This window comes from Rhodofomes roseus (genome assembly GCF_022264815.1).
Source record: "Rhodofomes roseus strain CIRM-BRFM 1785 chromosome Unknown C8Q71scaffold_2, whole genome shotgun sequence".
NCBI classification, from domain to species: domain Eukaryota; kingdom Fungi; phylum Basidiomycota; class Agaricomycetes; order Polyporales; family Fomitopsidaceae; genus Rhodofomes; species Rhodofomes roseus.
The window spans coordinates 1,766,582-1,791,802 of NW_025952958.1; the positions used below are offsets into that span (position 1 = coordinate 1,766,582).

The window sequence follows — 25,221 nt, forward strand, 5'->3', positions numbered from 1 at the left end:
CGCGTCCGACACGTCTATCGTGCTCATCACGTCGACCGCGTTCGTCACGTGCCGCCACGTCGACCACCCGCCGTCACTCGCACCCGCCGCCGCCGCCCGCCAGCACTGTGCAGACCAGCAGAGCACCCGCCCGTGTCGCCCCCGCCCGTGTTGCCCCCGCCCCCGCCCCCGCCGCCGCGTACACCCGTCGCGTGCGTTCGCCGACTGCATCCCTCACCGCGTCGCGTCGCCCCCACCCACCCGCCGCTCGCCAATTCACCCACTGCCACTCGCCAGTACGCACCCGCTGCCGCCCCGTCACGCCGCCGCTGCCCCGTCACGCCGCCGCTGCCCGCCTCGCCGTGTCCTCGTGTCGCCCGCACTCCACGTCTGACGTTAGCGCCGCGGGCGGTCCTTGTCCGCATCGTCGCGTCGCGTCGCCCGCACAAGAGGATTCCTAACAGCAAAGACAATGTATGCTCCCGCCGACCGCTGCCTTCCTCGCCGCGTCCTCGCGCCACCTGCACGCACCGTCGTGCGCGCGACGAACACCACCGCGCACACCCGTCGCTAACGCCGTCGCCCGCCCTCCCCCACCGTCGCCTGTCCGTACGATGTCACGGTTGCCTTGGCCCCTCACGGAGGCCGGGTGATGAGCTGCTCGTCCCGGATAGGTTGCTCTGCTGGCCTCGACAATATCGCAGGGTGCCCGTCGCGCAAGCTGCACGGACGGCCTGCACTGCTCTCGGACTCGAAGGCGGCGTGCCCCGTCGCAAGTGTTGGGTCCCATGGCCCCCACACCGCCCACACCGTCCTCTCCTCACCGCCACCGTCCACCGCCGCTGCCCCCTCCTCCCTCCCTCGCACTGACGCTGCCGCACCCGCGGACCCCGCCGCCCGCCATGTCGGGGGCAGTATAGCTCGACAACATCGCAGGGAGCAGCGGCCCGCCGCGCCTCCGCCAACCACGCCACGTCGTGCCGCCCGCAGCACGCTCCCCGCTGCCGCGTCATGCCGCCGCCTCCCTCACCTCACCTCCCCGCCACGCCCACCCATCATGCGCATCCGCCGGCTGCATCCCTCACCGCGTTGCGTCGCCCGTACGCACCTCGCCCGCAATCGCATTGCACGCGAGTCGTTAGCGCCTGCGCAGGGCTCTGCGCGGGCACTCCCCCATGTCACTTTTACCTCGTATGTCTGCCTGCATCCGACCGGCCGCCGCGCGTTCACTGTCGGGTGGGGATGATTCCCTCTCATGGACACCGTGCTCGAGCATAGGAGCCTCTTGCCCCGCATATGGCTGCATCTGGTCCGTGGCATTTCCTTTTCGTTGTCTCTTACATCAGTGCTTCTCGTACCCCGCCATCAAGACCTGTTTCATCGAGCATTTTTTGTGTGTTGCATGTTGTCTACGTCCTCTAGTCTCTACTGTACACCGATGTAACTTAGTCGTACAACTTCCCTTTCTGCTGAACAATGAAATTTAATCCTCGTGCTTGCGTTTCGCTGCACGGCCTGACTCCCCAGCCCCCTCCACACCTCCGCCAGCCTTGCGACCTCCCTCCAAGATGTAGTGGAGTGGTCCAGGTGTATCGTACCGTGGAACATTGGCGAAGTATGAGGGGCCCATGAGGGCTGAGTTGAGGCCGCCTACAGGTCCGTGGATATGGCAAAGACAAGTGCACTTCGGCAATATGAGGTGCCGAGCACTGTGGATCGAGCACGTGTACTGTCTGTAGTTACTAGTAGAAGGCGGTTGACATACCGAGGTCCTGCCAAAAATTCCTCTTGGATCGCAATATAACCTGCCTGCACCCCTCTGGTATCCAATGCATCCACCTCCGACATGGCGACCTCAAGGAGACCCGATAGTTGTGGGTAGATGAGGCGGAGTGCCTCAATGTCGTCCTCAGCACCAGCGGGAGCCTTGTCGAGAAGAGCGTCGGCGACGAGAATGCAGGCAGATGCAGTGCGAATCAGAGTGCGGGAGACTGAGCATATGCGTGGATGTGCGATGGTCGGGCTTTCGCCAGCCTTGATGTTAGCTGCGACGACCTTGAGGTTCTTCATCTTCACTCTGACCGCCGTAAGGTTCTTGTTGATCTCTTCGAGTCCCTTGACAGCGCGCGCAGCAACAGTAACTCGACGAGCAGTGTCATAATCAAGCGGAGTGGGCTCATCTTCCGGGGACAGAGACATGATGGTGGTATGAGAGCAATGTGCTGAATTCCGCGACGGCCATACTTGGCAGGTGAAGTGAATGCGTCATAGCTGCCAGCTGAGTCTGAATTCAGCAGCACTGAGCATAAAGCGCGCAGACGCGAAAACCTAGACACCGATCGCGACTTGATCTCCAACAGCCATCTCCCCAGATCCTGGATCTTGTGCTAACCGAGTATGGCTTACGGCTCTCAGGCTCCCTCCTCCCGCGCACCAATGGCCCAGGGCACTAAGCGTGCCCAGGGACCAGGTTCTGTTCAGCCTCGTCCCCAGCAAAAGCGCACCCGAGTCATCTACGATGATGACTTTGACGATGAAGAGTAAGTTATCTAATCCCATGTCGTTTCACCGAGAATATGACATTAGGCTTGGAAGCGATCGTGGGCGCCAGCACGACTCCCGGTATGGCTACGATGCCCGAAACAGCCGAGGTGCTGGGCCCAGGCAGGAATCGTCTGATGTGAGCGTCAGCCTACTTCGCGTCTTCGATTCATTGACTATATGCGACTATATGCGGCAGGACTTTGACGAGCCCGTGGAAAATGAGGACGAGAATCAAGAAGTTGAAGAAATTGTCGAGGTCATCATGACCGACCGCTCTCCATTGGGCAAGCTCATTCGGGCCATACGAGCGTCGGTGCCGACTGCAGAAGAAAAGTAAGTACTCGATCTTATCTCCGATCAGTTACCTCAGTTCGGTTAGCTCATCGTTCGATAGACTCATGCTCAAGCCGTGGAAGCAGGCTGCGCGGTTTGTCCCACGGTGCATGGGCCCCTTTGTGAACCTCTTCAACGTGATCATATGTGGTGTTCACTTCCATGGCCTCTCGCCTGAGGAATGGGACACGACCCATTTCAAGAAACTGTGAGTTTGCTGCATCTCGAGTCCTGCTGACTAATACATCACACATCATGTGTCGCTATATGCGCATATATGCTGTGAATTAGCAATGTGAGCGACATTCCGAAGAATCTTCAACACTACAAGATGCTCCTTGATCTCATCCCGGGGCTTGACGAGACACTCCAGCAGTCGCGTGGCAATGAGACAATTGTCGGCTATGTTGCTCATTTTGTACGTGCTTCACCTCACGACAGCAGCTCATAATACTGACTTACTCTTGAGTGCGAGAAACACAAGAAACAAGCTCGATCGGACGACGGTACCAAGGTCAAGAACTGCATTCTGTCATTCCTGCCGAAGAACGTGGAGGATATCCCGAGCATTGAGCAAGACCATGAGAAACACACCCGAGGCTTCCATCACTTGGCGACGGCGCGCCTGCTCTGCCCGATCGCACTGCGCGGGCAGTTTGCCACCAATCCACAGCAGTGAGTAATTTCCCACGTCGCTTTGCATTTACAATGAGTGTCTTGGCATGTAGGTTCTGCGACAACACCTTCGAGGGCGGGGTGGAAATCACAGCAGGCCATTTCCCCGCGTTACTATACCGCGAAGAAGGCTACTGGGCCGAAACACCTGAGGTCGACTGCCTAAAGTCACCTGTACTGTCGTCGGTGAGTGCCACTCTTATCTTATCTACCGTTCTTTGCGGCGCCGAGAACTGCACCATAACAGGTCTACCGCGCGATCATGACCGGGCCAAAGACTGCGAAGGCCCCGCTTGCCCAATCGTCCAAGTTGCGATCGGGCCCTGGGAGGAAGTCCGTTGCCAAGGTTTACGACGTATCAGTCTGCACTCCAGAGACCATCGCATATGTCGCAACTCTAGTAAGTTCTTTACTTCTATCCTAGCTGATCGCCTAACTGCATGACTCTGCAGTCTCGCTTTGGGATTGATTCGCAACTGGAGTGGTGCGAGAATGATGGCGAGTTCGTGTATCGTACGTTCTACGAGAACATACTCGGTCTCTTCGAAGACGAGACCTGGGCAAGTGAGGTGGTACTCTGGTATAACGAGTAAGTATTACTCGACCATAGATTCCCCGTCTAACATCCTGGAACCCAGGGAGGTCTTTGGTGCAGGTCATCAGGACAACACGAATCGCCTGATGGCCGGCCCATCGACAATGGAGCTGATTGCGGCGAGGCGACGGAATGCAGCGACCACAGGACCCCCCCGTCCACAATCCCCGGCGCGACAGCCTGCGGGCGAAGCCACTAGCAACGCCCCCGTGAACAACGGAGCTACAGAGGCTGGAACCCCCGGTGATACTCCGGATGGTGCCAGTGACGCGACTGGCTCTGGTGCCAATGCTGGGTCTGGGAGCCCTGATGCCGAGGAACGCCCTGCGCCAGCTTGAGCTCGCCGCCGATCGGTAAGGTTTACCCCAATCAACTGATGCGAGTCTGATGCAAGCCCTGTTGTCAGCGACGCGTCCGGCACCATCGCCAATCCACTGCTTGTATCCTCAAGAACGACTCGGACTGAACACTGCTTGTCTCCCAATCCTCACGTTTTTGCTCTCGCGCTGTAAGTATTGCCTGTGCTCCCGTGTTTGCTCTCCCATCATGTTGCTTGCTCTCGCTGTTTGTACATTATTACAAAGATTATATTCTTCTGCACGCTGCCCACACATTCATCGGCCGCTTGGGCGCACCTGGCCAGGCTGCTTGTCGTCCATCCCTTGCCAGGTAAGGACCGCACTGGCCCGGGCCAGCAGCATATGACGTCGTACACGCAGACCAATGGCCCTTGCCTGTGCCTGACACATCACAGATGACATCTGCTCCGGTGACCCATGGCCCGCGCCTGTGTTGCGCCAGCGACTGCAATTGTCCTCACGTTGCCGGACGACCTTCACGACAGCTGTATGGCTGGAAAGACAGCCCCAGTTCGTTCCATAACAACCTCTACAGGTACATGCTCAGGCTAGAGCGACCATAGCCGGTTTGGCAAAGGTTTCTAGCGATATGTAAGTAATCCATAGCTAGCTATTTCTCGTGCCTTTTCGCTGATGTGGGAGGTCGAGGAAAGACTCGGATGTCCACCCATTGTTCGACACAAACTTCCCTTGCGTGTGAACAGGGTCTTGCCGCAAGACTAGTCGGAGTTCACCCATGAGAATGGTACAGTTATGGTCCTGGCCCATCTGCAACTCGACGAACACCCTAGATACTCTGTTATCTTCAGGCCTGTTAGCAAGGGCGCACGCCGCGCACCTTGTCCAATGATGGCAACTTGGAAATGTTTCCGAGTCGGACAGGCTACTACTTAGGTTCGGCACAAACCCCTTCTCCATACTAGCGCCGCCGTGTGGAGGGTCTTGGTATGAGACTAGGCTACTACTAGTATCTACACCGTAGTACCGAAGAAAGACTCATCCGGCCCTAGGCACATGTCATCAGTGTTGTAGATACCTGGCGTCAACCCAGCGTCCAGGGTTCCGACAAAGCTTCGGTGACAAGGAATGGTGGAACCAGCAAGAGCGAGCGTTACGTCGCTAGTCGTCAGCCCGGGCCAACGCCAGTGGTCATGTCAGACCTCGTTGTGTATTAATACAGTATCATCCGTGACTACATGGGCCGCCGCAACCTCGACCTCCGCTTCTAGCTGTGGCGCGGGAGTGACGTTGTAGTCGAACGAAGAGCTGAGATTCGCCATGTCCGTCATCTCAACATTGTCAAATTTGACGCCCATGCTCGCAATCGTGTCCAGGGTATAATGGGAGTCCGTCTCTTCACTGGCGGAGAGGTCTGACGGCACGAAGACAAGCGACCTGTCGAGGGAGCCTAGGACGCGCGAAATCTCGACTTCGTACATGCCTGACGGACTCGTATGGCCCGTGGAGCTTGCCGCGTGACGGAGGTTGACGTACAAGCGCGTAATGCAGATGGCCTGCAGTCTATCCAATGATTCCTGATCAATATTGTGGTAGTCAGCATCATGGAACGGGGACGCACACATAGGTCAGTCCCGTAATCGAGATGTCGGTCTGGGTATCATTGTCAGTCCACGGTCTAATGTCCTGGAAATTATGCTTACGACTGTGTATTCGAATATGGCGCCGATGATGAAGAGGATAACGATCATACTGCAGGTACACGGTGTCAGCAGGTACCTCGAACTCTGATGTCTGCACTAGCTGCTTACCCAAAGTAGATTGTACCTACACTCCGTTCGTAAGTCACAACCACCATACAAGTGATATCGAGATACTCACCGTCTCGAAGCAACAATCCACTGACCGACCTCCTCATGCTGGAGTCATTCACCATCTGTCTAACCTTGTAGGTTGCTCGCCAAGTGGCTACCAGAACCAGCACCTCGGCGACGATTGCGCACACAATCCCGGCGATTCTCACTGAAGAAAAGGAAGGCGGATCAGTCTTACACAAGAGCATCCATATCTGCCGAAGCTGAAGACCTTACATCCGCTGAGGCGTTCGACGCAATCAGCACTAATCCGTAAAATGACCAAGCGGGCGACTTACTGCTGAGCCGTCGGGCGCATGCTTGTCAAGATGAGGCAGCCGACAGGCGGGGGTGCTTTCAGCTTGTACAGGCTGCATGCGTTATACTAGGCTGACAGTGTTGAGTGTTCGTTAAACATCCGATACGTTGTGCTTACAAAATCATACGAAGTATACATCAAGAATAGCAAGATGATGGCCGAGGGCACCCCAATTGCACGGCCATTGATAGCGTAGACACGCAATGCTGATATAGCTGCGTATAAATGAATGAGCTTCTGCCAGCTAGGCAGTCGGTATGCTGCGCACCTCCTATGGCCCAGCGAAATGTTATTGTACATGCTATTCCGGTAATCCCGAGGATATACCCGCTACAGACGTCAGAGTTCAGTGAATCAAGATTGAAACTTAACGACCATGGCGGCGAACCTCTGTGGAACTATAAGTCTTGGCCCCGATTAATCGTAATAATGCACTTACATCGCAGCCCGTAACAACAAGGAGCGCCACGATTGTCACGATATTGACTAATAAGGATACGTGCATGAGGACATATACAATGGTCGCCACGGAGAGTCTGCGCCGCCAGACGAGCTCGATTTCTTGATCAAGGCTGATGCATCGGTCGTAAACGTAAAGAGCTGAAGTTCAATTGTCACTGGTCAGTCACACGCGTTGACAGCACTCTTCATGGCACTCACTGGTGGCTGCAGCGATGAGGCAGTTTGTCACGAAGCTACGCACGCAGTCAGCGACAGTTAAGGGAACATAGATTTATGTAGCACACTCACAAAGTTTCGAACGCATCAATTGCTGCCGTGGTGGACATGCCGTAAGTCCAGAGCAGTACGCACGCATCAACGAAGGCGTGTGTATGTGTGTCACTCAGCCGAGGACCAGAGGTCGACGGACACCAAAACCGAGACGAAGTAAATGCCGGAGTGACCGACGGAGCGGAGGTCAGCTCGCGACGAGGTGGCGATGTAAGTACTCGGAGGGATAGGCTGAGCCATGTCTCGGTTTTTACGGTCGATCGTGAACGCAATCGGGATTTGCCCGACGCCTGGCATCAGCGAGCATCACTGATGGGGCAACACGGGGCCAAGAGATTGCGTCGCTAGAAGTTCCACTTTGTCCAATTGCAGCGCGTTCCGTCAGAAGCCTGTGCTTATCAGTCAATGTCTAACACTAGTACTAGCGCTCCAGGTTTTCGGGTCGATGCACTCACCTACGCAGATCTGCTTGTACAAGAACCGTGCGCAGAACAGCTCATCCAGTAAGTACTGGACCTCATACCCGCTTGACGGCGCAGAATCAAACGGTGATTCCTTCTTAAATTCCTTCAAGAGCGCAGCGCAGCGCCGGGAGTTGTTTGAGCGCGCCATGTCGTTCACCTGACGTCGACTATGACGGTCCTGCGTACGTCCCGGCTAGTATACACTTCTATCAGCACAACGTAAGCTTGACCCACTCAGCGACGAGTCCATCATGAAATGATCGGCCTTCCTAGCCACAAAGTATAACGTCGACTATGGTACCAGATCTTGCGAGTCCATGTGCAGCAACATGGAAAACGTGCTGTTGCTCGTGGCCATGCCGTTCTAAATAGCACAATAGATACGTTCATCAACGTGGCAGGCTCTCGGCGGAAGTGCAAAAGCGGGAACTTACCAGAGACTGGGGGCGCAGACGGTGGAGTTATGTATCGGTTCAATGTTGGTTTAATGGCATGCTGTCTCAACGCGGAGAAGTGATCGGAATGTAGGAGCACGCTGGCAGCTACAGGCCGATACGCATGAACCATAATGATTCTTTTCTGTCACGCTGTCATCCTCCTTGTGGGGTATGAACGAAAAGCCAACAAGCTAATCGCCCACTATCTCCATTCCATTGTCAGTCGAGGTTAGCACGTGAAATGCGTACACCGGCGACCCCAGTGAGCCCACAGTAAATGATTGGGTTCCTGTACAGGTTACAACGGATCTCGGGCTATCCAACGATTGACGAGCTCGAGCGATTCTTTCGGCATGTCATGAGGAACCTAACATAGCGGTCGAGTTAGTCTAGGAGCAACAACGCCGATCCCGACCCACCATATGCCCCGCACCGTATACTGTGACGAACGTCAGCGGGCCGGCGCTCCTGGTAAGCCCCGCGACGGTCCCGTCCACCTTCCATTCACGCAGAGGCTGCGCAGCGAACTCCGCTTGACCGGTCCACTGCATGTTCAGTGTCATGCGCTCGTTTCCAACCTATTCAGTTGACATGAATAGGTTCTCAGTCGACTTCCGGGGAACCAGCGAACACGGCTTCGGCACGCACCCAATTGCAGAACAGGTCATACACCCCGACATAGATGAGAACACGAACGCCCCGCTCGAGGAGCGCCTCAAGATAGTATTGAGTTGGAAACATCTGGTCGAGGTGTGACGTGAAACGACTGTTCAACTCCCAGTCGGCGGCGGTGTAGTTCTCTGGGGTCGGATCAGTACCAAGCAATGCGCGAGTGTCTGGGTTGTTGAGGTAGTTGACGACGTGTCTGGGGCAGACAACATGTCAGTCAAAACTCGACGCCGCGGCATGCCAGCCTTCGCAGGCAGTCCGACGCACTTGGTGATGGGATAACAGAGTGTGTCCGAAAGTTCGCCGTCACTATGGCAGGTCATGGTTCGCGCATATTGGCAGCTGGCTGATTTGGCTTACCATTTTTCCCTGAGATCGTAGGGATTGAGCTCTATGAAAGAAAGACGTTGTGATGTGAGAGAACATCAGGAAAAAAATTCTGGGCCCGTTGTACCCACTCAGTGTCACATGGCTAACATAGGCTCCCCGGGCCGCTGTAGTCGTGAGTGTTCGCAACATTGCACCCCATTGCACCAGGTAACCGCACACCACTGCCACAGTAGCAGTCATATATCGCATTGTTCGGTGTAGCCTGGTGCTATGTATATAATTGACAATCCCTGTAATGGTATACAACGAGTGCCCACCTCTCTTAAATCGTATAAATGAATTTTTGTGATGTCGTTCACCAGGAAACCGATAGCATTACAACATCCTTATTATTATAACACATGACCAGCTATGTACAAGACGACACAGGCTCATTGTGTGGCTATGACACGCCTCAGCGGGAAGGGGAAGAGCGCACTATTACACAGCAGAGAGCAAGACACATGAGGGACAGGTTACAGCATTCGGCCACCCGCAGGCAGGGTGGGCGGACCCCGGTGCACTCCCAGAATCTATATCGATAGATAGTCGTAAGGCCATTAAAACTTACCTAGTTCCCCACCCCACGGCGAACGCGAGGGCACCCCAAGCAAGGGGACTTGCGTTCTGGAGGGAGGTTCGCAAGCATAGACACCCTGCGGTTCATCGCAATGGCGCGTTCGCCACCTTCGCCCGAGGGCTCCTCGAAGTCAATCGAGCTCCCCATCATTGCGCGGCCGCTTGCTCGCGGGCTTCGGCACCTTCTGTTGCTCCGCGCCAGACTCGGGCTCTAACTCTTCTTCATCTTCCTCCTCCGGCTCGGCGGCGCACCGCACACGCTCCTCTTCGCGACCCGCCTTGCGGCGCGCGATGAGCGCCTCGGTGACTTCGTAGGACAGCTCCTCCTTGGCGGCCGCAGGCATCGCAGTGGTCTTGCGAGTGCTGCGTGCACTCCACAGTGTCCGAGTCGGCAGGGGCGCGGAGGGAGGCGAAGCGGGCTCTTATGCCGGGTCGACCGCCTGGGCGGTGTCTCAATTTGCCTGGTGGTTGACGGAGGTGGCGTAGGTACAGTGGGCGCAACCGCAGCTGGCGCGGCGACGGAGGTGGGCACGGACGCGAGTGCGTGTTTAGACGCAGGCGTCGCCGGCGAGGCCTCTGCGCTTCTACGCGGGTGCACGGCTGGGCTCCTTGTCTGCGGCGGGAGACTGCTCGCGCGTGGGCTGCTGCGCGCGCGTAGAGCGGCGGTAGACGACGGTCGGGTCCGGCTCGGCCCTGGCAAGGACGGGGATGGCATCGTAGACATTGTAGTCATCGACGAGCTGGACGGCGATGTAGGGCGCAGGGCGTGACCCACGTCCCGGCGAAGCACGAGCGGTCACCCTTGTTCGTGCCGCCGAGGTCGAAGGAGGTGCGCACCCAGTTCGCTGCGAGCTTCTTCGTGTCGTCACTCGTGTTCGGGAAGGCAGCGCGGAACATGGTGGTGAGGCTGACCGCGCCTGTATCGAGGCGGCGGAAGAGACACGCGTGTCCGGTGCGCTGCAGAGCAGGCATGAGCGGCGCACGACAGTGTGAGTGAAAGGGCGCGCCGACAGTTGAGTGTCGCAAAACGGCGAGCGTGCCACGGAGAATGCCGGGTTGAGGAGGCGGTGAGGAGGAAGTCCTGTCGTCTGAGACTCAGAGAAGAATCAGCCCAGCAGACCAAATAAAGGGGATGGGAAGTGGGACGAGAGCATGGGGAAAGGGATGATGTGCACTCACTGGTACGAAGTGGATAGAGGCTGCCCGCAGACCGCGGATGCGTCACCCGGGCCGATCCCCAACGCGTACATCTACGCTGGTCTGCGGTGGGCAAGGTCTATGTGCACTTCGTAGCCAGCCGCATGGAATGGGTAGGGGGATAGGAGGAGAGCGCGCCGCCCAAATGTTCGATCAAAAGCGTCAATGACTCACCGATTTGATGTCCTGTGCCTCTCCTACTTAGTTGTCCTCGTCGCGTCGTCAGAAGTGATGAAGCTTGCATTTCCTCCTGTCGTTGGCTCATGGCATAGTGGGTAGGTGGGTGCTGGAGAGACCGCGCGACGAAAGGCGAGGTGTTTTTGTGCGTCCTGTTTGCATAGCTGGCCCGGACTGCGGTGATTGCCGTGCTGCAAGGTGCGCAAGGAAGTAGGAGACGAACGTTGGAGCCAACGTATGACGCAGAGGCACAGTGGGAGAAGATGGTGGACAGTGGCAAGGAAAGCGCAGAAGCACCGAGTCGGTTTGGGCGCGTCGACAGCGGAAGCGCCGGTTGCGGTGGCGCTGCTGCTCAGCAATAATATTGAACTTGCGCGAGCAACTGCGATTGCCAACGCTGTTTTTTTGCATGTCCGACACGAAACATGGGCACACTGCTAGTGTTCCAAATCTCGGCCCTTAATCGCCCACGCTGAAGTGGGGGAGGTACGTTAAGACAGGCGCTTATTCGGCGGCACCAGCAGCATAGCGCTCGCGGACTGAGGCTTGCAGCTCTTGCCAACTCTGGAGTGCCTCAATGAACGGGGGCACCGTCTCAAGGCCCCGTCCGATTTGTACTCAACGCAAGTTAAGCTGGATAGGCACGGAAAGTATTTAACATCCAACATCACGTCTAATAGAGTGTCCGTGCTAATATTATTACTCTGGTAATGTCCTAAGGTCAACGGAGATGTACGAATTTACACGGAATTCGGTAGCAAGATCGAGGGCGTTATCCATCGTGAGTTCTTTGTCTACTGTCCTACCATATTTTGGGATCAAGTGACAACCACGGCGGATCTTGTCGACACTAACAATGCTTGCGTTAGGTCTTCCGCCGTTGCGCGTTGACCGAGAAACGAGATAAAGGCCTGTGCCAGGATCTCTGCGCCGTAAAGGCGTGTACCATTCGACGTATGCAAGGCGGTGCGGCAAGATCCCAAACTGCTCAGGAAGATCAAAGAGAACACGGACACGCGCGACCCTCGTGTCTGCGAAGAGTTACTGCTACATCAGGCAAGTTCTTTCCAACTGAGTGTGTACTCACCGGTGACGGAGCGCGGGTCTTGACGGCCGCCGCCATCGATTGCGAGCTCAGGATCAACAATGAAGGCAGTGTCGAAGTGGGCGCCCACTGTCTGCTTTCGACCACTTGCTGCTTTACCTGGTACCGTTCGGACTCGATCGGTAAGTTGAGTCGTGTCGCTATGCGGGTCGGCGGGATAGGTCACTGAGATATTCTTGTAGACGTCGTACCGGTCCATATCATTCGGTTGGAGTCGGCATCCAGGAAACCTCGAGTGGACAAACTCGGTAATCGCAGGCAGGAACTGTGTCGCCTTGTGATCGTCTACGAGGGTACGGAGCGTGGTGTTCGGACAAGGGCAGTGTTTCGCCATCACGTAGGAACGTTTTCCGCCGTCCAACATGACGCGAGGAGCTGCAGCAGGGTCTGGGGACTCGGAGTCATCAGGTGCGCCCTCCCCATCTGCTGACGTATCGTTCAACTGAGCCCCTCCGCCCTCTGCAACTTTCAGCCAAGTGATGTAGGCTGCGTGCAAGTCCACGGCCTCCTGACGTCCCAACCACTTGACCATCTGCTCGGTGTAGTCACGGTGGTTACTAGCCCGGTACGCGTTCTTCGCAAGATCTATGTGCAATCGTTCGGGCAACTCGGTGTTGTACCCGTCGCAAGTGCCCCGCGAACGGATCGCCTCGATGTAATGCAGTAGTGAGTGAAGTTTTGGGATATTGAAGTGCTCACGTATTCCCAGCGTCACGAAGATGCCTTTATGACGGTGGAAGGTGTCGAGGGCCGCTTGCATGTGAGCAAGAGATGTGTCGGTGTGGGAGCGAAGCTGGGCATAGTAAATGAAGTCGACAAGCGCGCGAGCAACGGCGAGGACCTCGGGAGGAACCGCCCCAGCTAAGAGCCCTACAATGACGCGCTGCATCTCCTTGTGTTCATGGCCGGTCCACTGCGAGATGTGCGATATGCCATTGCGGAAGTGTCGAAGACCGGGGAAGTCTGTCATCGCACGGAATCGGCGATCAATCTCGTCCTTGCCTGCTATGGACGTGCACCACGATAGTAAGTGATCCTTGAACATTCCTTTGTGTAGCTGATGCAGGATATCAGGCATTATCGACGCGAAGATGTCGCAATGTGGGAGTGTTGCCCAGAATGGTTCGTACACAGGCCGCAACTGTTCGGACGTGAAGCGCGCTGACTCCTTGCCGTTCGCGTGGTCGTGTAGTGCCTGTAGCGTTTGTTTGACGTCGCGGGGCGGGCTATAGCGTTGTTCGCCTCGCAGCGAAGGAGGTACGGTGCACCGTGGACAGCTGTTCTCCTTGCAGCCGCACACAAGGCATTGCTCAGGGTAATCCGCTGTGTATGCAGCGAGAATAGGGTGGACCCTCCGAACGCAACGATCGGCGCACGTCGCCTCTTTGCCCTCAAGCCCGGCCTGGCGCAAGGGATGGAGCATTCGTGACATGCAGTGGTGGAAGAGCCGGTAGCCGGCCAGACTGCGCGTGGATTCGTGGAAACACTCGAGCTTTGAAACCGGTATGTATCCGACAAGAACAGTTGCTCGCTGCGATGGCTGACGTCGAATTGATTTGGATATGTTTCCGATAGATAGGTACACCGGCCATGCCTTCTTGTCGCCCCCAAAATTTGTCAACTTGGTGGCGTCAGATGCGAGGATGATAGGTGCAATGGTTGCACCCTGTGGGACATCAGGAAAAAGTTCTCCAGTGAATGAGGACGAATTAGGCAACAATTCCGCCAGATTAATAGGAATGGGCAGTAAAATGATGCATTCGTCCAATTCCAATAATTCACAATGATCCCTAGTCCCCTTGGGTCCAAGAATGCATTCTGAATAATACCGCAGAATTCGGAGGCATGACGCATACATTGTCAAGCTATTCTGGTGTATGCACAATATATTAATGAGGTCAATTGAATATTCTTCACACTCGTTCAAGTCATGGCACTGAAAAACAGTATATTGTCTAGGTGAAGTACATACAAGGGCAATATACAGTCTAACATCCTATGCGATTGAACATTGTTACCACTACTAACTGAAGTACCACAGTCTACTCCGTGTGCGCTCCAGTCTTGTGTGCCCCTGCGAGCGCTCGGAGGCACATGCCCACCTCGCCTCGAACCTGCACTGCGAGCTACTCACGCATCTGCACACGTACCTTTGAGAGCTTCTCCGTGACGCTCAGCTTTGGGTCGTCGATGCTTAGCTCAGACTGGTCTGCGGACCATCGGCCAACGCTTCGCGCCGTGGAACACGAGCACGTCCTGTGGGCCCCTCCAACTCACCTGTTTTTCCAGATACTCAGCAGATGGTAGTAGCCGACAGCAGCGATGCGCGTGCACTCACAGGGCAGGTGTGGTAGGCGACGAGGGGCGCAGGGCTTCGACATGGTCCTCGGGACAGTTTTGCACGAGGCCGCGGGTTCCCCGTCCGCGCCGTTCACGCCTGCAAAGGAGTTAGATTCGGACAATGTGCTTAGAGCGCGTCTACGTACCATAGGATACGTGGCGTCCTCGACAAAGTCGAGGGACGGCGTGTTGATAAGCGTGAGGGTGAACAACCCTACCTCAAAGCCCACAGTGTTCCACCCTGCGACGACGCAGCTCCCCGTGGACGCCGACCATCCGCTCACCCTACTCACCTGTTTGCCTTCTCCCCGGGGCCCGCTTGACGTCGTGGCCACGCCCACCGTCCGCTCGTTGGACGCGTTTGCGCAGCCCTCTTGTTTGCGTTTGAGACGCGGGCGAGTGGGAGTGATGGACCACCTTCGAGCGTTCGGAGTGAGTGCGCACCCGCGTCCTTCAAGAGCTCACCAACGACACTTGTCGCGTTGGACGCGCGTTGACGTGTCGAACAGCCCGCGGCGCACCTGTATATACCTCTGACAGGCCTCTGATGGGCCTGTCTCTTCATGGAACAGCCACGCTTCACGACCTTGAGGTTGCGCGGGCGAGTAGCGGGCAAGCGGCCGCAGGGCGAGGCCGTGGAGGAGGGAGTGAAGAGGAGGAGCTGTCAGCGCTTCAGCACTTGCGCGCTGTCGGACTTGCCTAATGCGGGCCGCATCGGAAGATCCCGGCTTGAGCGCTTGGACCTTTGCGTCTGCCAGGCGTTCGCTGCTCGCGCGCCGTGTCAAGCTGGCAGCCCAGTGTCAGCCTACCTCAGCAACCTCGCCACCGCCATCTGCGCTCCTGAGCCCGCCGGCATTGCCGCCCTGAGTCTCGAGACTGACAGTCAGCCTCGAGACTGGCAGTGTGTATGCGGCCTCGCCCCTGCTCCCTCGTGCTCTCGTCCCCCTCGCGCTCTGGTGTCCTGCCCTTGCTCTCGCACTCTCGCGTTCTGCCCTCGCGCTCATCCCCATCTGGCCCGTCGCGCACCGGCTCTAAGGCTGGGTCAGCACCTCACAACACTCGCAAATGCCCAGTACGCAGGCACGGCCGACAAACACATGCCACGCGCACGAGGTTGAGCGCGAGCGAACGGCGGGCATGGGTAGAGACGAGGTTGAGAGAGCAGACAGGCAGGCATTCCTTGCTCTCCCCTCGCGCGCGTCTCACATTCGAACAGCAACAGGATCTTGTGTCTCGACTCTCGCGGGCTGCGGCTGGCTCCGTAGGTTCGACACAAACCCCTCGCACCACGAGTATGGTCTTAGCAACAAAAGTTTGTGTCACCTGCAGAGTCAAGCAGCTATCTTTAGTCTCGCGGCTCGCCCCGTACGTCGTCATGGACCTTCCGCACCATGTGAATGTTGACTCCATCCATCCAACACATCAACAAGCACGGATATCATGCTCGCGCGCCACGCCGCGCGAGCTTCTCGGTACTCTAGGTAAGCTCTCGCAGTACAGTACTATGCCTCTTCACCCCTTCTGTGGCTTGTTCTTCCCTTGCAAGTGTCTTACGTCTCACGCTCAAAAATCGTGAGCAATGGCCTGTACCGCGCTCTTTGTGAGTATTCATCATCCCTCTGTATCATCACTGTTTGCCGCCGTGACATCAGACTTCCAGTCAGCGAGCATGATGATTCGAGATGCACCGAGTGTTGTTGTATGACGTGCGGTGCTGCCAGGGTGGTATCAACAGCTGATGTGTGCATCCATGTGCTCACTTGTCAGTGAGCCCACTCTCCTGCGTGACCCATACTGACTCGCGTAGGACTCGTACCCTCCGTGAAGGGTACGGGTCAGCTGTCGGATACCCGGTGTTTCCCCGTGCTTTGCACGCCGCCGCCGCAGAATGGGAGGAGTTTGGCTTTGTGAGGGCATGGACGGTGGTCGAAGCGGTTAACCCCAGTAGTCAATAGTTGATGTACATTAATTAATCAACTGGGTAGCAATATATGGCAGGATTACTGGAGACGATTGTATTGAAGTCGGTCCTCCGAGTTCGCAACAAATTCAGATGTGATGCTTTGTTATTTGGTGGATCTTGTATTCATATACATGACACTGTCATTACTGAGCAGAACACATTATTATTGGCATGCCATAACGGCAGTACAATTCCTAGACTACTATTCATAATAGCCACGAATATTTCCGTATTCGCAAACATTCTGCCCGTTACTGGGAATCTCGGACAATTGAGGCTAATTCCCAGGGGAGTATTTTCCTGATGGAGTGCTCCCTAAAGTGTCCGAGGTACTGATAAGCTCACTGTTCTATTCAGAGACATCCTCGCACCAAACACACCTGCATCGTCCACCACCACTCTGCCGTCCACATCTCATCGTAGCGCCGTATGGTGGCGTCTTCATCTGCGAAGACTCGTTCCGGTCCATATGCAACATGGCCATCGAAGGTAGGATTCCCGATGAGGTCGAGTGCACAGTCGACGGGATTGCGTCGCCATAGCTCCAGCTCCTCCTCTAGCAACTTGCCGTCTTCGCCAACTCGATCACCTTGCACGGTTATAATGTCGCATTCCCAAGGAACACCGGTGGGTAAGTCATCGATGCTCTTGAAGAACTGATACTTGTTTTCCGCAGACAGCTTGCAGTCTCGTCGAATCTGACAAATTCAGTCTGTGTTATTGAGCAGTTCATGAAGTCACAACGAGGTACGCACGAGCGATAACTTCAAGAAATCATCGATTTTGTTCTGACCCACACTCTTGATCAGCCACCTAAACAATTCCCACTCCTCTCGGTCCGCAAACGGCGCCCACTCGTCAACACCAGCACTTTCCCGCTCGTCGCGCCACTTCTCAAAAAGGGTCTTGTCATCGCGGATGATCTCAGCAACGACACCAGGGTATGCTTCAACGTAACGGTACGCTTGTTCTTCATCTTCAGGAACATCCTCGACTCGCGCTGATAGGTTAGGTCGCTCGTCGATGTTGCCAGCACCGTCAGGTTCTGGCAGAAAAGGGCCGAGATCCTCAGGCTCGACAACCCGAGGTTCCTCTTGTCCAGGGCTAGCAGCTGAAGCGGCGGCGACAGCGTTCTGCGCGGCGGCGGCGTTCTGTGCGGCGGCAACAGCTTGCGCGGTTCGCTTGACTTTTCGCAACCAGTTGCGCCGGCAGCGAGGTGAGTGTTGTATGTGTAGTCGGAGGCCTTTTGCAGTAGGTAACCGTTGTTTACAGAAGCCACAGCAATGTCGGCGCACTGGCATAGTGGTCTGCAGATGTGAGTTATGATATGGATAGAGTGTGAGGACGTGTAGGCGGCGCTGCTGCTGCTATGAGTCGAGCAGTGTAACAAACGTAAGCTGTGAATACAGGATCTCAGCATTCTCGTACCCACATGACTAGGACCCCAGCAGATTGCCGAAATCCAGTGCCACACTCGCGTGGCTGGCTCAAGACACAAGGTCCACGTCTGCTTCACACGAACCTTGGTGCGTTGGCCATCAAGTTCATTGTCCATCCCTTGTATCTTACCTTCTACCTTCTACCTCCTAACTTCGTGTTGCTGTTCTACCGCTGACGGTGTCTTGTCAGCCGGTGTCTTGTCAGCCTTGTCAACCATGTCACAAGCCCGCCGTTCGAGTACACCAAAACCATCCAAACGTAACCGCCGACCTACCGAGAAGCAACGTGAGCTTGGTGAGTAGTGTTTGCATTTGCGTCAGTTCCATCATACAAAGATCCACTATAGATGAGAGACAACAAGCCAAAGATACGCAGAAGTCGAAGAAGAGAGCCGCTGATCAGCAGTCAGGCTCACAAGCTGCGAAGAAGCCCCGCAAGTCCAGTACCAGTAGTGCCGCCATGACGGTAAGAGTATTTGCCATTTACTCTACATCATGGATCGCAGTGCATATACATTCTCCACCCAGTTCACAACACGCACGGTGACAACATCGGTGTCAAAGCCTGGGCAGGTACCATTCCGAAACCTTATCAAACGGGCGGGGAAGGTTCCGCAGACGCCTGTCGCCACTCAACAACGCTCAGCCTCGGCGAATGTCAGGCCTCAGTCTCAAGCTCGAAGTCCTGTGGCCGAAAGGCCTCCAAAGCTGCAGTCAACACGGTCAACACAGCAAGACACCACTGACACTGACCGGCGTGGAGGTAGAGTATTCATCACAAGTCTCACGGACGTCCTGATAAATCTAAGCTTGTGATTGCAGGTTCTCGTTATCGGCGGTCCACAGCTATCCACAGCTCAGATGAAGAAGAGACTGTGCCTCGGCGTCGTGCACGGCCCCGCGATGATGACGAGAGGGATGCTGATGAGGAAGATGACCCGGATCCAATGCAAGGGCGTCGCACATGGTCTAGGGATGATGACGAGGAAGACGACCCGGATCTGATGCAAGGGCGTCGCGCACAGCCCAGGGACGATGACGAGGAAGACGGCCCAGATCCAATGCACTGGCAAGAGCCTGATGTGCAAGATGATCGACAAGGCACCCAGTCGCCGGCCGACGACTTCGACAACGACGCTGTACAGGAAGACCGTTGGATCGACGAGGATGAGGTGTGGTCCTCTCATCGTACCTCTCGTCGTTCCTCTCATCATTCCTCTCACCGGTCGTCTCGTCGGTCTTCTCCTCAGCCCGGGCTCCTTGAGGAGGACGACCTGCAGCGGCGATCCTCTCCTCCGCTGATCCAGCGCCGTCGGGTGCCCTCCATGGATCGTGAGCCCCGCCTCACCGACGAGGAGGCTGAGGAAGATGTTGAGGAAGATGCGGAGGGCGAGCACGGTAGTGACTCGGATGTGGAGAATGGCAGCGAGAGTAAGCTTCGTGCTTCCATTGTGTTTGTTGTCAGGAACTCACGTCATTCATGTCATGCACATGAAGAGTATCCTTATCCCGAGCCTATTATAGTCCACTCTGGACGACCTCGTCAGAAGGACTACGCTGAAGATGTGCAGCAAATACTGACAATCGCGTGCAGCATCTTCCGCTGCCATGTCTCAACAATCAACCCATTCCCGGACAGTGCGCTCGAGATGCGTTGGGCACAGCTCGCTTGGGGCGAGGCATGCCGAGAACTTGAAGGGAGATATGCGGCCAGCCCAAGTATTCTCCGGATAGTACGTGTATGATTTCTATTTGTTGTGTTCCGATTGCGATGACATATTGTCCCATAGATCATGGCACGAACAAGCCAAACCCGTAGTGAGCTCAAGACAAAGATCAAATCCCTGATCGAGAATATGTATGGCTTTAGCGACAATGCTGTGCCCGAAGAGATCATCCGAAACCGTGAGCGTGCAGAGAATCTCAAGTATGAGTCTGCATTTGTTTATAAGGTACGTACTCTCATGGTATAGTAAGTGTGCTGGTGGAGATGACACATACTGTCTCGAAGGAACCTGCTCTAGGGCAACGTGACTTTGGAGCTCGCGAGGGGATGTACCGGCATCCGATGATTCAGAAGACCATCAACATCATGTGGTTCGCCAACAAGTCCGATGAAGGGGTTTGCTACCGACGTTTCTTTGATCCTTTGACAATCGAGACCATCGCATTTGTGCTGACAGCGGTGAGCCGTGGCACTGCGACACATCCCTTCGCCAAAGGTGCTAATGCATTGCTTGACAGATTCAGTGTGGGATTGATGAGTGGGGCACCGGCATACACGCTGATCGGGCATTTGCTGTCAATGAATACCATCCCGTGTACAAGACGCACAAGGCGAATCTGGAAGCATTTGACGGCATGGGTGACGACGCTCATGGGGTCCTACTTGACATTCGTAAGCTGCTCCATTCGAACGGACGGTATGGATAAGCCTTGCTCTTATGCACAGACTCGCTGACGGCTTCCTTCTACTAGGTTTCATTCTGGTGCCGAGAGCGTGGATGCCGGTCACAGGCTGACCACGCTTTCACGTGACGCGTTGACAGCTGGGCTTCGTCAGGCCCTGGAGGCGAAGGCTCGTAATGGGCAGCTCTGAGTCTGCTTCAACCGTTCGTCTGAGTACTGTATACAGCAATGCATATCAGTTATTCCCATACAGTCGCTCTTCCTTTTATACCTCTCCTGCTAATGTTCTTGTGATTTCGGCATTTGGTGTTCCTTTCAGTCGTTCTCGTACACGGACATTAATAGTACTGTAAAGCCACCTACCTAATTATGTCATTATCCTAATACACTGATTCTAATGTCTCATATCATGAATCATGATGCAAAATGCTCAATCATGGCGAACACCATGACTGCAACATGTCAGGTGAAAATGCTCAGGCTGTACCAGCGAGGTATATTACTCTCAATGAAGGTGATATGATGGGATATACAGTACAACGTAAACTACTCGGAGTGCAATATACTGCAATAGGTGTAACAGGCGGAGCAATGAGTGACAATATGCTGCAATATGATGCAATAGGTGTGACAGGGAGAGCAATGAGTGACAATATAAAGGGGGGTATGCAATACCGTCATGGATACAATATGGACTATATTGTACAACCTAGCATACATTTTTTTTCCTGATGAAAGCGGACATCCAACGACTGAAGGCACTGACCCCCGGGTATGTATGTAACCTCTGAGTCGCAGAACAGTTGAGCTGCTTCGCACCCGATGTTGTCGAGCACGTCAAAGCATGCTTGCTTGATCATCTGGTAGCAACGTGGCAACTATAATACCTCCTTTAAGTGGACCGGAGTTTCCATAACGTAGTGAGTGACTGTCGCACCGCTTGTTTCATGCGTACGCAAGCGCTGTTTCAGTGAGGCGTCATATCAGTTGGATTCAGGGACCAGTGGAATGAATGTATACCTTATGGTTTCCACAGGCGGCAGAGATGCTGGAGTGCACATGATGTCGTAGTAGGATTGCAACATGTCAAGGTAGTTCGTGAGCCCATTCCCTAAGCGAAGAGTCAGTGGGGAAGTAATCAGCACGGCGTGGGCTAGACTGACCAATCATGACCGAAGCCAGGTTAACGGGAGGTATGCCGTATTCAACCAACCTGGCATTCTGGTCGAGGACCGCGGCTGCAAACAGCGGAACGTAGCGGCCCTGCACGTCTGACATGGGTCCTGAGCATGAGTGTGACCCACAATGTGACTTACTCCGAAAGACTCCCCGGCCATGTGGAATGGCCTTCCAGTGAACTTTTTGAAGTGTTCGAAGAATATGGCGGCAAAGGCGGCGATGTCCACGGCAGCCTCTTCCGTAGTACTCTGAGTATTTGAAGGCACGGGTCCTTCAAGTTACGTGACCAAGACCTGACTTTCCAGGATAACACTCACAACAATCTCACCGAAGTCAGCGTAGGAGAAACCAACTCCTACGGGCTGATCTACGAAGAAGATGTTTGCCTTATCATTCCACCCATACGGGTTGAATTCCGTGTTGGTGGAATTCACCGCATTGCAGGGACCTAGAGCAGACATAACAGTCGTTGATACGTTGCTACGTACGCATTGTTCTGTTGGGGTACGAACCAAGCTCCATGAGAAGACCAATAGCAGATGACCCTCCGGGACCGCCGTTCGTCCAGAATATGACGTCGTCGTCATCGGGACTACGTCTGCTCTCAAAGAAGTAGAAAAACAAGTGGCGAGCCTCGACGTCGATGTAGCCTGTGTACGCACTAGGACGATGCCAAGGATAAGTGAGATGTACACGTGTGACGTGCACAGTACACGTACGCGACGGTCCCATCGCAGAAGTTGGATTTCTTGACGCGGACGCTATGCCGAGGGAACGCTGGATGGCTCAACACCGTAAACGTATCAGTTATGAGCAGCTCCAGGTCGTCTGGAGCGTTCGACAACGAATGGACGCTCTGCGCTCCGCTGGCATCGAAAGTCGATTTGCTGGACACTGCGTACGGGAGAGCCGCGAAAGCGAGTACGGCGAGGACCCGCATTGCGCACAGAATCATGCTGTGCAGACGTGGCCAGGCAGGACGAGGTATTGTCAGAGACAGACTTATGAATGGATAGACTTGTCACCCAGAAGTCCCATGGGGGTTATCATGGCCGTGAGCGGCGTCTCGAAAGTTCGCGTTGGGCTGAGGCCTGAGGCCTCGACTCCGAGCGCAGTGGCGCCTATTCACAGGCCCAACCATGAATGCCGCATCGCTCCGAGTCGAGGTCAACGTCGTATGCAGACTCAGTCGTTGGCTCGCGACACCGCTATCCATCCATTCTCAAACAGAGGAGGGTTTGATTCCATTTAGCCGGCAACATTGGAATCAAACCGTGACAGTACTAGTACGGTACCATCTCAACTTTCAAGGCACTGATTTTACAAACATCACGACGCATGGGCCCCAAGACTATTGTCAGTAAAGACTAGGTCGCACCCTCATCTGCTACTTGCGAGATAATCTCAACGATTCGACTAAACCAGCTATCGATGAGACCATCGCTCGTACGGCATGCGTCCCACTTGAACTGGAGGTTCAGCCTGTCGTCGAACGTATACATCAGGAAGTTCGCGACCCGCGGGTCGGCCTTCCCTGACGAAATCTGGTCCAAGATGCGGATCTCCGCGCTGTGGCTCGCCGTCCCGTTCGTATTGCCGTTTACATGAGCTGTCTGGATAGGATAGCGGACAGGCAGGACGCTCTTGAGGTTGCCTAGGCTGCTCATGTATGGTAGGATGGGTTTGCCGGGCATCATTTGAGCCCTGTATACGTAGTTCTCGTCTTCGATCCGAGCATCATAGAACCGACAGAAGTGCCAGAAGTAGGGCGAGTTCACGAATGTGTCGCTCCGCTTCTTGTATTGTCGCGCTGCGTCCCAGAGCGCGTCACTGCCGGTGGATTCCAATGCAGCAGCGCGGGGGACGGACATCACGACTGGGTACATGATGAGGCGGGTGGCCGTCTCCATCTCTCCATTGCTCGTCACGCGGGGTACCTTGGTGTTCAAGTCCAACGCCGAGAGGCATTCGAAGTAGTAGGAATCTTCGTCGCTGAAACCCTCATTAACGTGTGCTGCTCTGGGGCGCTGTACGGAGGCGAAGGCGCCAGCGACGCTCGCAAGATGGGTGATCGTGACTCCCTGCGCCTTGCAGGCTTTCAGGATGCGTGTAGTGTCGTCTGTCGACCACGTCTGACGCACGAAGCGAGGTTGCGGGTCATCCTCCGAGATGGGGACGTCAGGAACAAGGCCGGACAGCGGCTGGCGAAGCTCGTTAGCATACTGCGGCATATGGTTCCGTAGAAGCTCACTTTGCTCCTGAACTTAACAAGATCATCGAACGCAGCCTTCGCTTTCGCGAGTTCGCTCGGGGAGGTGTCGTCCATGCTAGGACAGAGATCGTTCAAGGCTGGGGGAATCCCCACAATCGGCGTCTTCCCAGCGAAGTGCGCCGCGAGCTCACGCTGCGCGCGCCCAGGGCTGGCGAGCAACTCCAGCATGCAGCGAACGAGGTTCAATCGGCACCGGCCGTCGGTGATGAAGTGTGGCGTCATCAAACCCAGGATGTACTTCCCAGAGCGCGTATCAATGTCGCGCCCCCAGTAGAGGGAGCATGTCCCGTTGCGCAGATCGAGCGCATCCTCAGGCTTCACGGAGAACCAGTGATCGTGGAGGGCTTCCGTGGATGTGCCCTGGTCGTGGAACGCGTGGAACTCGATCTGAGCTCTAGCCTCGCGAAGGGCGTGCGCCTGAGTCAGGGGGGAGGTGTATACGAGCTCCGGGAGCTGCGTGGTGCTGTACGCGACCTTAGACGCGAGAAGGGGGTGACGTAGGCGGAGTGCGGCATATGCCTGCACGACTTCGTCGTCGGTGGTGGTGTGTTCACCAGAGCAGGCGAGAGGGACGATGGAGAACGAGTCGAGGTATCCGCGCGGGCCACGGATGAGGTTATAGAACAGTTCATTGGTCCCCATTGGCCTGCTGAAGGTCGTCGTGGATTCACGGAGGTGTACGTACGGGGGCTTTCCGTCACCAGGGAACAGCGATTGTAGTCGAGTGGATTTCTCGGGAGCTGAAGCCATTGCTGCAGGTGTGCGCGCTTGTGGGGGAAGCAGCGTCAGAGCTGGTTGGAAGGCGGTCTTTTATTGAGAGCCTCGCAGTGCGTTTCGGGTTGAGTTAGCTTCATACGAAGCGGTAGCATTTCTACTTACGTCTTACGATGCAAGCTGATTAGAAATGGCAGATATCGCCCGGAAGGTTGGATGAAGGGTGATAACCGCGAGTATCTCGCCACCCAACTTGGCATGATATGCGTTACCAGGAGGCCTGCATATGTGGAAATAGCGTCATACAGCGGCGAGGATGCGATGAAAAACGTACAATCGTGGCGCCGCGAGGCATTAGGATCCACCCGCCTTTAGCGAACTCTGGGTTGTACATCACTGTAGTGATAGTAAGGCGACAGTGCGCTGCTAATTCGTACTGCCAGTGCTTGAGCTGAAAAAGCCACGTACTCTCACAATAATGCATTCGGCCTCGAGGAAGCGCTAGTCTATTTGATGGTCAGCTGTTGAATTCGAACTTGAGTTTGTCGGGGTCGTGGCCGT

The 25,221-nt window shown here is 55.4% G+C and overlaps 9 protein-coding genes across 9 annotated transcripts; 3 read left to right on the forward strand and 6 right to left on the reverse strand.

The window, feature by feature from the left end:
- Positions 1-2,415: 2,415 nt before the first annotated feature.
- C8Q71DRAFT_720381 (uncharacterized protein) lies at positions 2,416-4,464 on the forward strand (the record flags this gene model as incomplete). Its single annotated transcript, XM_047921358.1, has 10 exons — positions 2,416-2,519; positions 2,566-2,659; positions 2,720-2,856; positions 2,918-3,064; positions 3,148-3,274; positions 3,326-3,531; positions 3,585-3,717; positions 3,779-3,931; positions 3,984-4,120; positions 4,170-4,464. The coding sequence occupies 10 exons, from the start codon at positions 2,416-2,418 to the stop codon at positions 4,462-4,464; spliced, it is 1,533 nt and encodes a 510-aa protein (XP_047784042.1).
- A 1,175-nt stretch (positions 4,465-5,639) lies between these two features.
- C8Q71DRAFT_720382 (uncharacterized protein) lies at positions 5,640-7,959 on the reverse strand (the record flags this gene model as incomplete). Its single annotated transcript, XM_047921359.1, has 12 exons — positions 5,640-6,020; positions 6,147-6,195; positions 6,255-6,270; positions 6,325-6,465; positions 6,534-6,562; positions 6,596-6,681; positions 6,733-6,859; positions 6,884-6,945; positions 7,055-7,215; positions 7,276-7,310; positions 7,366-7,387; positions 7,803-7,959. The coding sequence occupies 12 exons, from the start codon at positions 7,957-7,959 to the stop codon at positions 5,640-5,642; spliced, it is 1,266 nt and encodes a 421-aa protein (XP_047784043.1).
- A 587-nt stretch (positions 7,960-8,546) lies between these two features.
- C8Q71DRAFT_877754 (Alpha/Beta hydrolase protein) lies at positions 8,547-10,837 on the reverse strand (the record flags this gene model as incomplete). The annotated part of the gene is made up of 11 exons (XM_047928429.1): positions 8,547-8,615; positions 8,668-8,826; positions 8,897-9,113; positions 9,185-9,226; positions 9,278-9,308; positions 9,467-9,515; positions 9,801-9,819; positions 9,858-9,913; positions 10,048-10,228; positions 10,454-10,605; positions 10,637-10,837. 11 exons carry the CDS (start codon positions 10,835-10,837, stop codon positions 8,547-8,549), a joined length of 1,176 nt encoding a protein of 391 aa, XP_047784044.1.
- A 1,101-nt stretch (positions 10,838-11,938) lies between these two features.
- C8Q71DRAFT_720384 (uncharacterized protein) lies at positions 11,939-13,651 on the reverse strand (the record flags this gene model as incomplete). Its single annotated transcript, XM_047921360.1, has 3 exons — positions 11,939-12,270; positions 12,327-13,539; positions 13,613-13,651. The coding sequence occupies 3 exons, from the start codon at positions 13,649-13,651 to the stop codon at positions 11,939-11,941; spliced, it is 1,584 nt and encodes a 527-aa protein (XP_047784045.1).
- A 1,730-nt stretch (positions 13,652-15,381) lies between these two features.
- On the forward strand, positions 15,382-16,697 carry C8Q71DRAFT_735505 (uncharacterized protein). Its single transcript, XM_047922480.1, has one exon. It carries the CDS (start codon positions 15,592-15,594, stop codon positions 16,258-16,260), a length of 669 nt encoding a protein of 222 aa, XP_047784046.1. The 5' UTR covers positions 15,382-15,591; the 3' UTR covers positions 16,261-16,697.
- A 152-nt stretch (positions 16,698-16,849) lies between these two features.
- C8Q71DRAFT_720385 (uncharacterized protein) lies at positions 16,850-17,948 on the reverse strand (the record flags this gene model as incomplete). Its single annotated transcript, XM_047921361.1, has 3 exons — positions 16,850-16,924; positions 17,028-17,345; positions 17,403-17,948. The coding sequence occupies 3 exons, from the start codon at positions 17,946-17,948 to the stop codon at positions 16,850-16,852; spliced, it is 939 nt and encodes a 312-aa protein (XP_047784047.1).
- Positions 17,949-18,546: 598 nt separating this feature from the next.
- On the forward strand, positions 18,547-20,685 carry C8Q71DRAFT_720386 (uncharacterized protein; the record flags this gene model as incomplete). Its single annotated transcript, XM_047921362.1, has 9 exons — positions 18,547-18,552; positions 18,593-18,659; positions 18,909-19,258; positions 19,337-19,517; positions 19,611-19,819; positions 19,877-20,038; positions 20,098-20,271; positions 20,331-20,509; positions 20,565-20,685. 9 exons carry the CDS (start codon positions 18,547-18,549, stop codon positions 20,683-20,685), a joined length of 1,449 nt encoding a protein of 482 aa, XP_047784048.1.
- Positions 20,686-21,387: 702 nt separating this feature from the next.
- On the reverse strand, positions 21,388-22,614 carry C8Q71DRAFT_853509 (Alpha/Beta hydrolase protein; the record flags this gene model as incomplete). The annotated part of the gene is made up of 7 exons (XM_047926950.1): positions 21,388-21,457; positions 21,516-21,606; positions 21,659-21,758; positions 21,812-21,945; positions 22,003-22,122; positions 22,187-22,335; positions 22,394-22,614. 7 exons carry the CDS (start codon positions 22,612-22,614, stop codon positions 21,388-21,390), a joined length of 885 nt encoding a protein of 294 aa, XP_047784049.1.
- A 394-nt stretch (positions 22,615-23,008) lies between these two features.
- On the reverse strand, positions 23,009-24,753 carry C8Q71DRAFT_735522 (uncharacterized protein). The gene is made up of 2 exons (XM_047922481.1): positions 23,926-24,753; positions 23,009-23,875 (listed from the first exon to the last, which is right to left on the reverse strand). Exons 1-2 carry the CDS (start codon positions 24,694-24,696, stop codon positions 23,042-23,044), a joined length of 1,605 nt encoding a protein of 534 aa, XP_047784050.1. The 5' UTR covers positions 24,697-24,753; the 3' UTR covers positions 23,009-23,041.
- Positions 24,754-25,221: the final 468 nt, after the last annotated feature.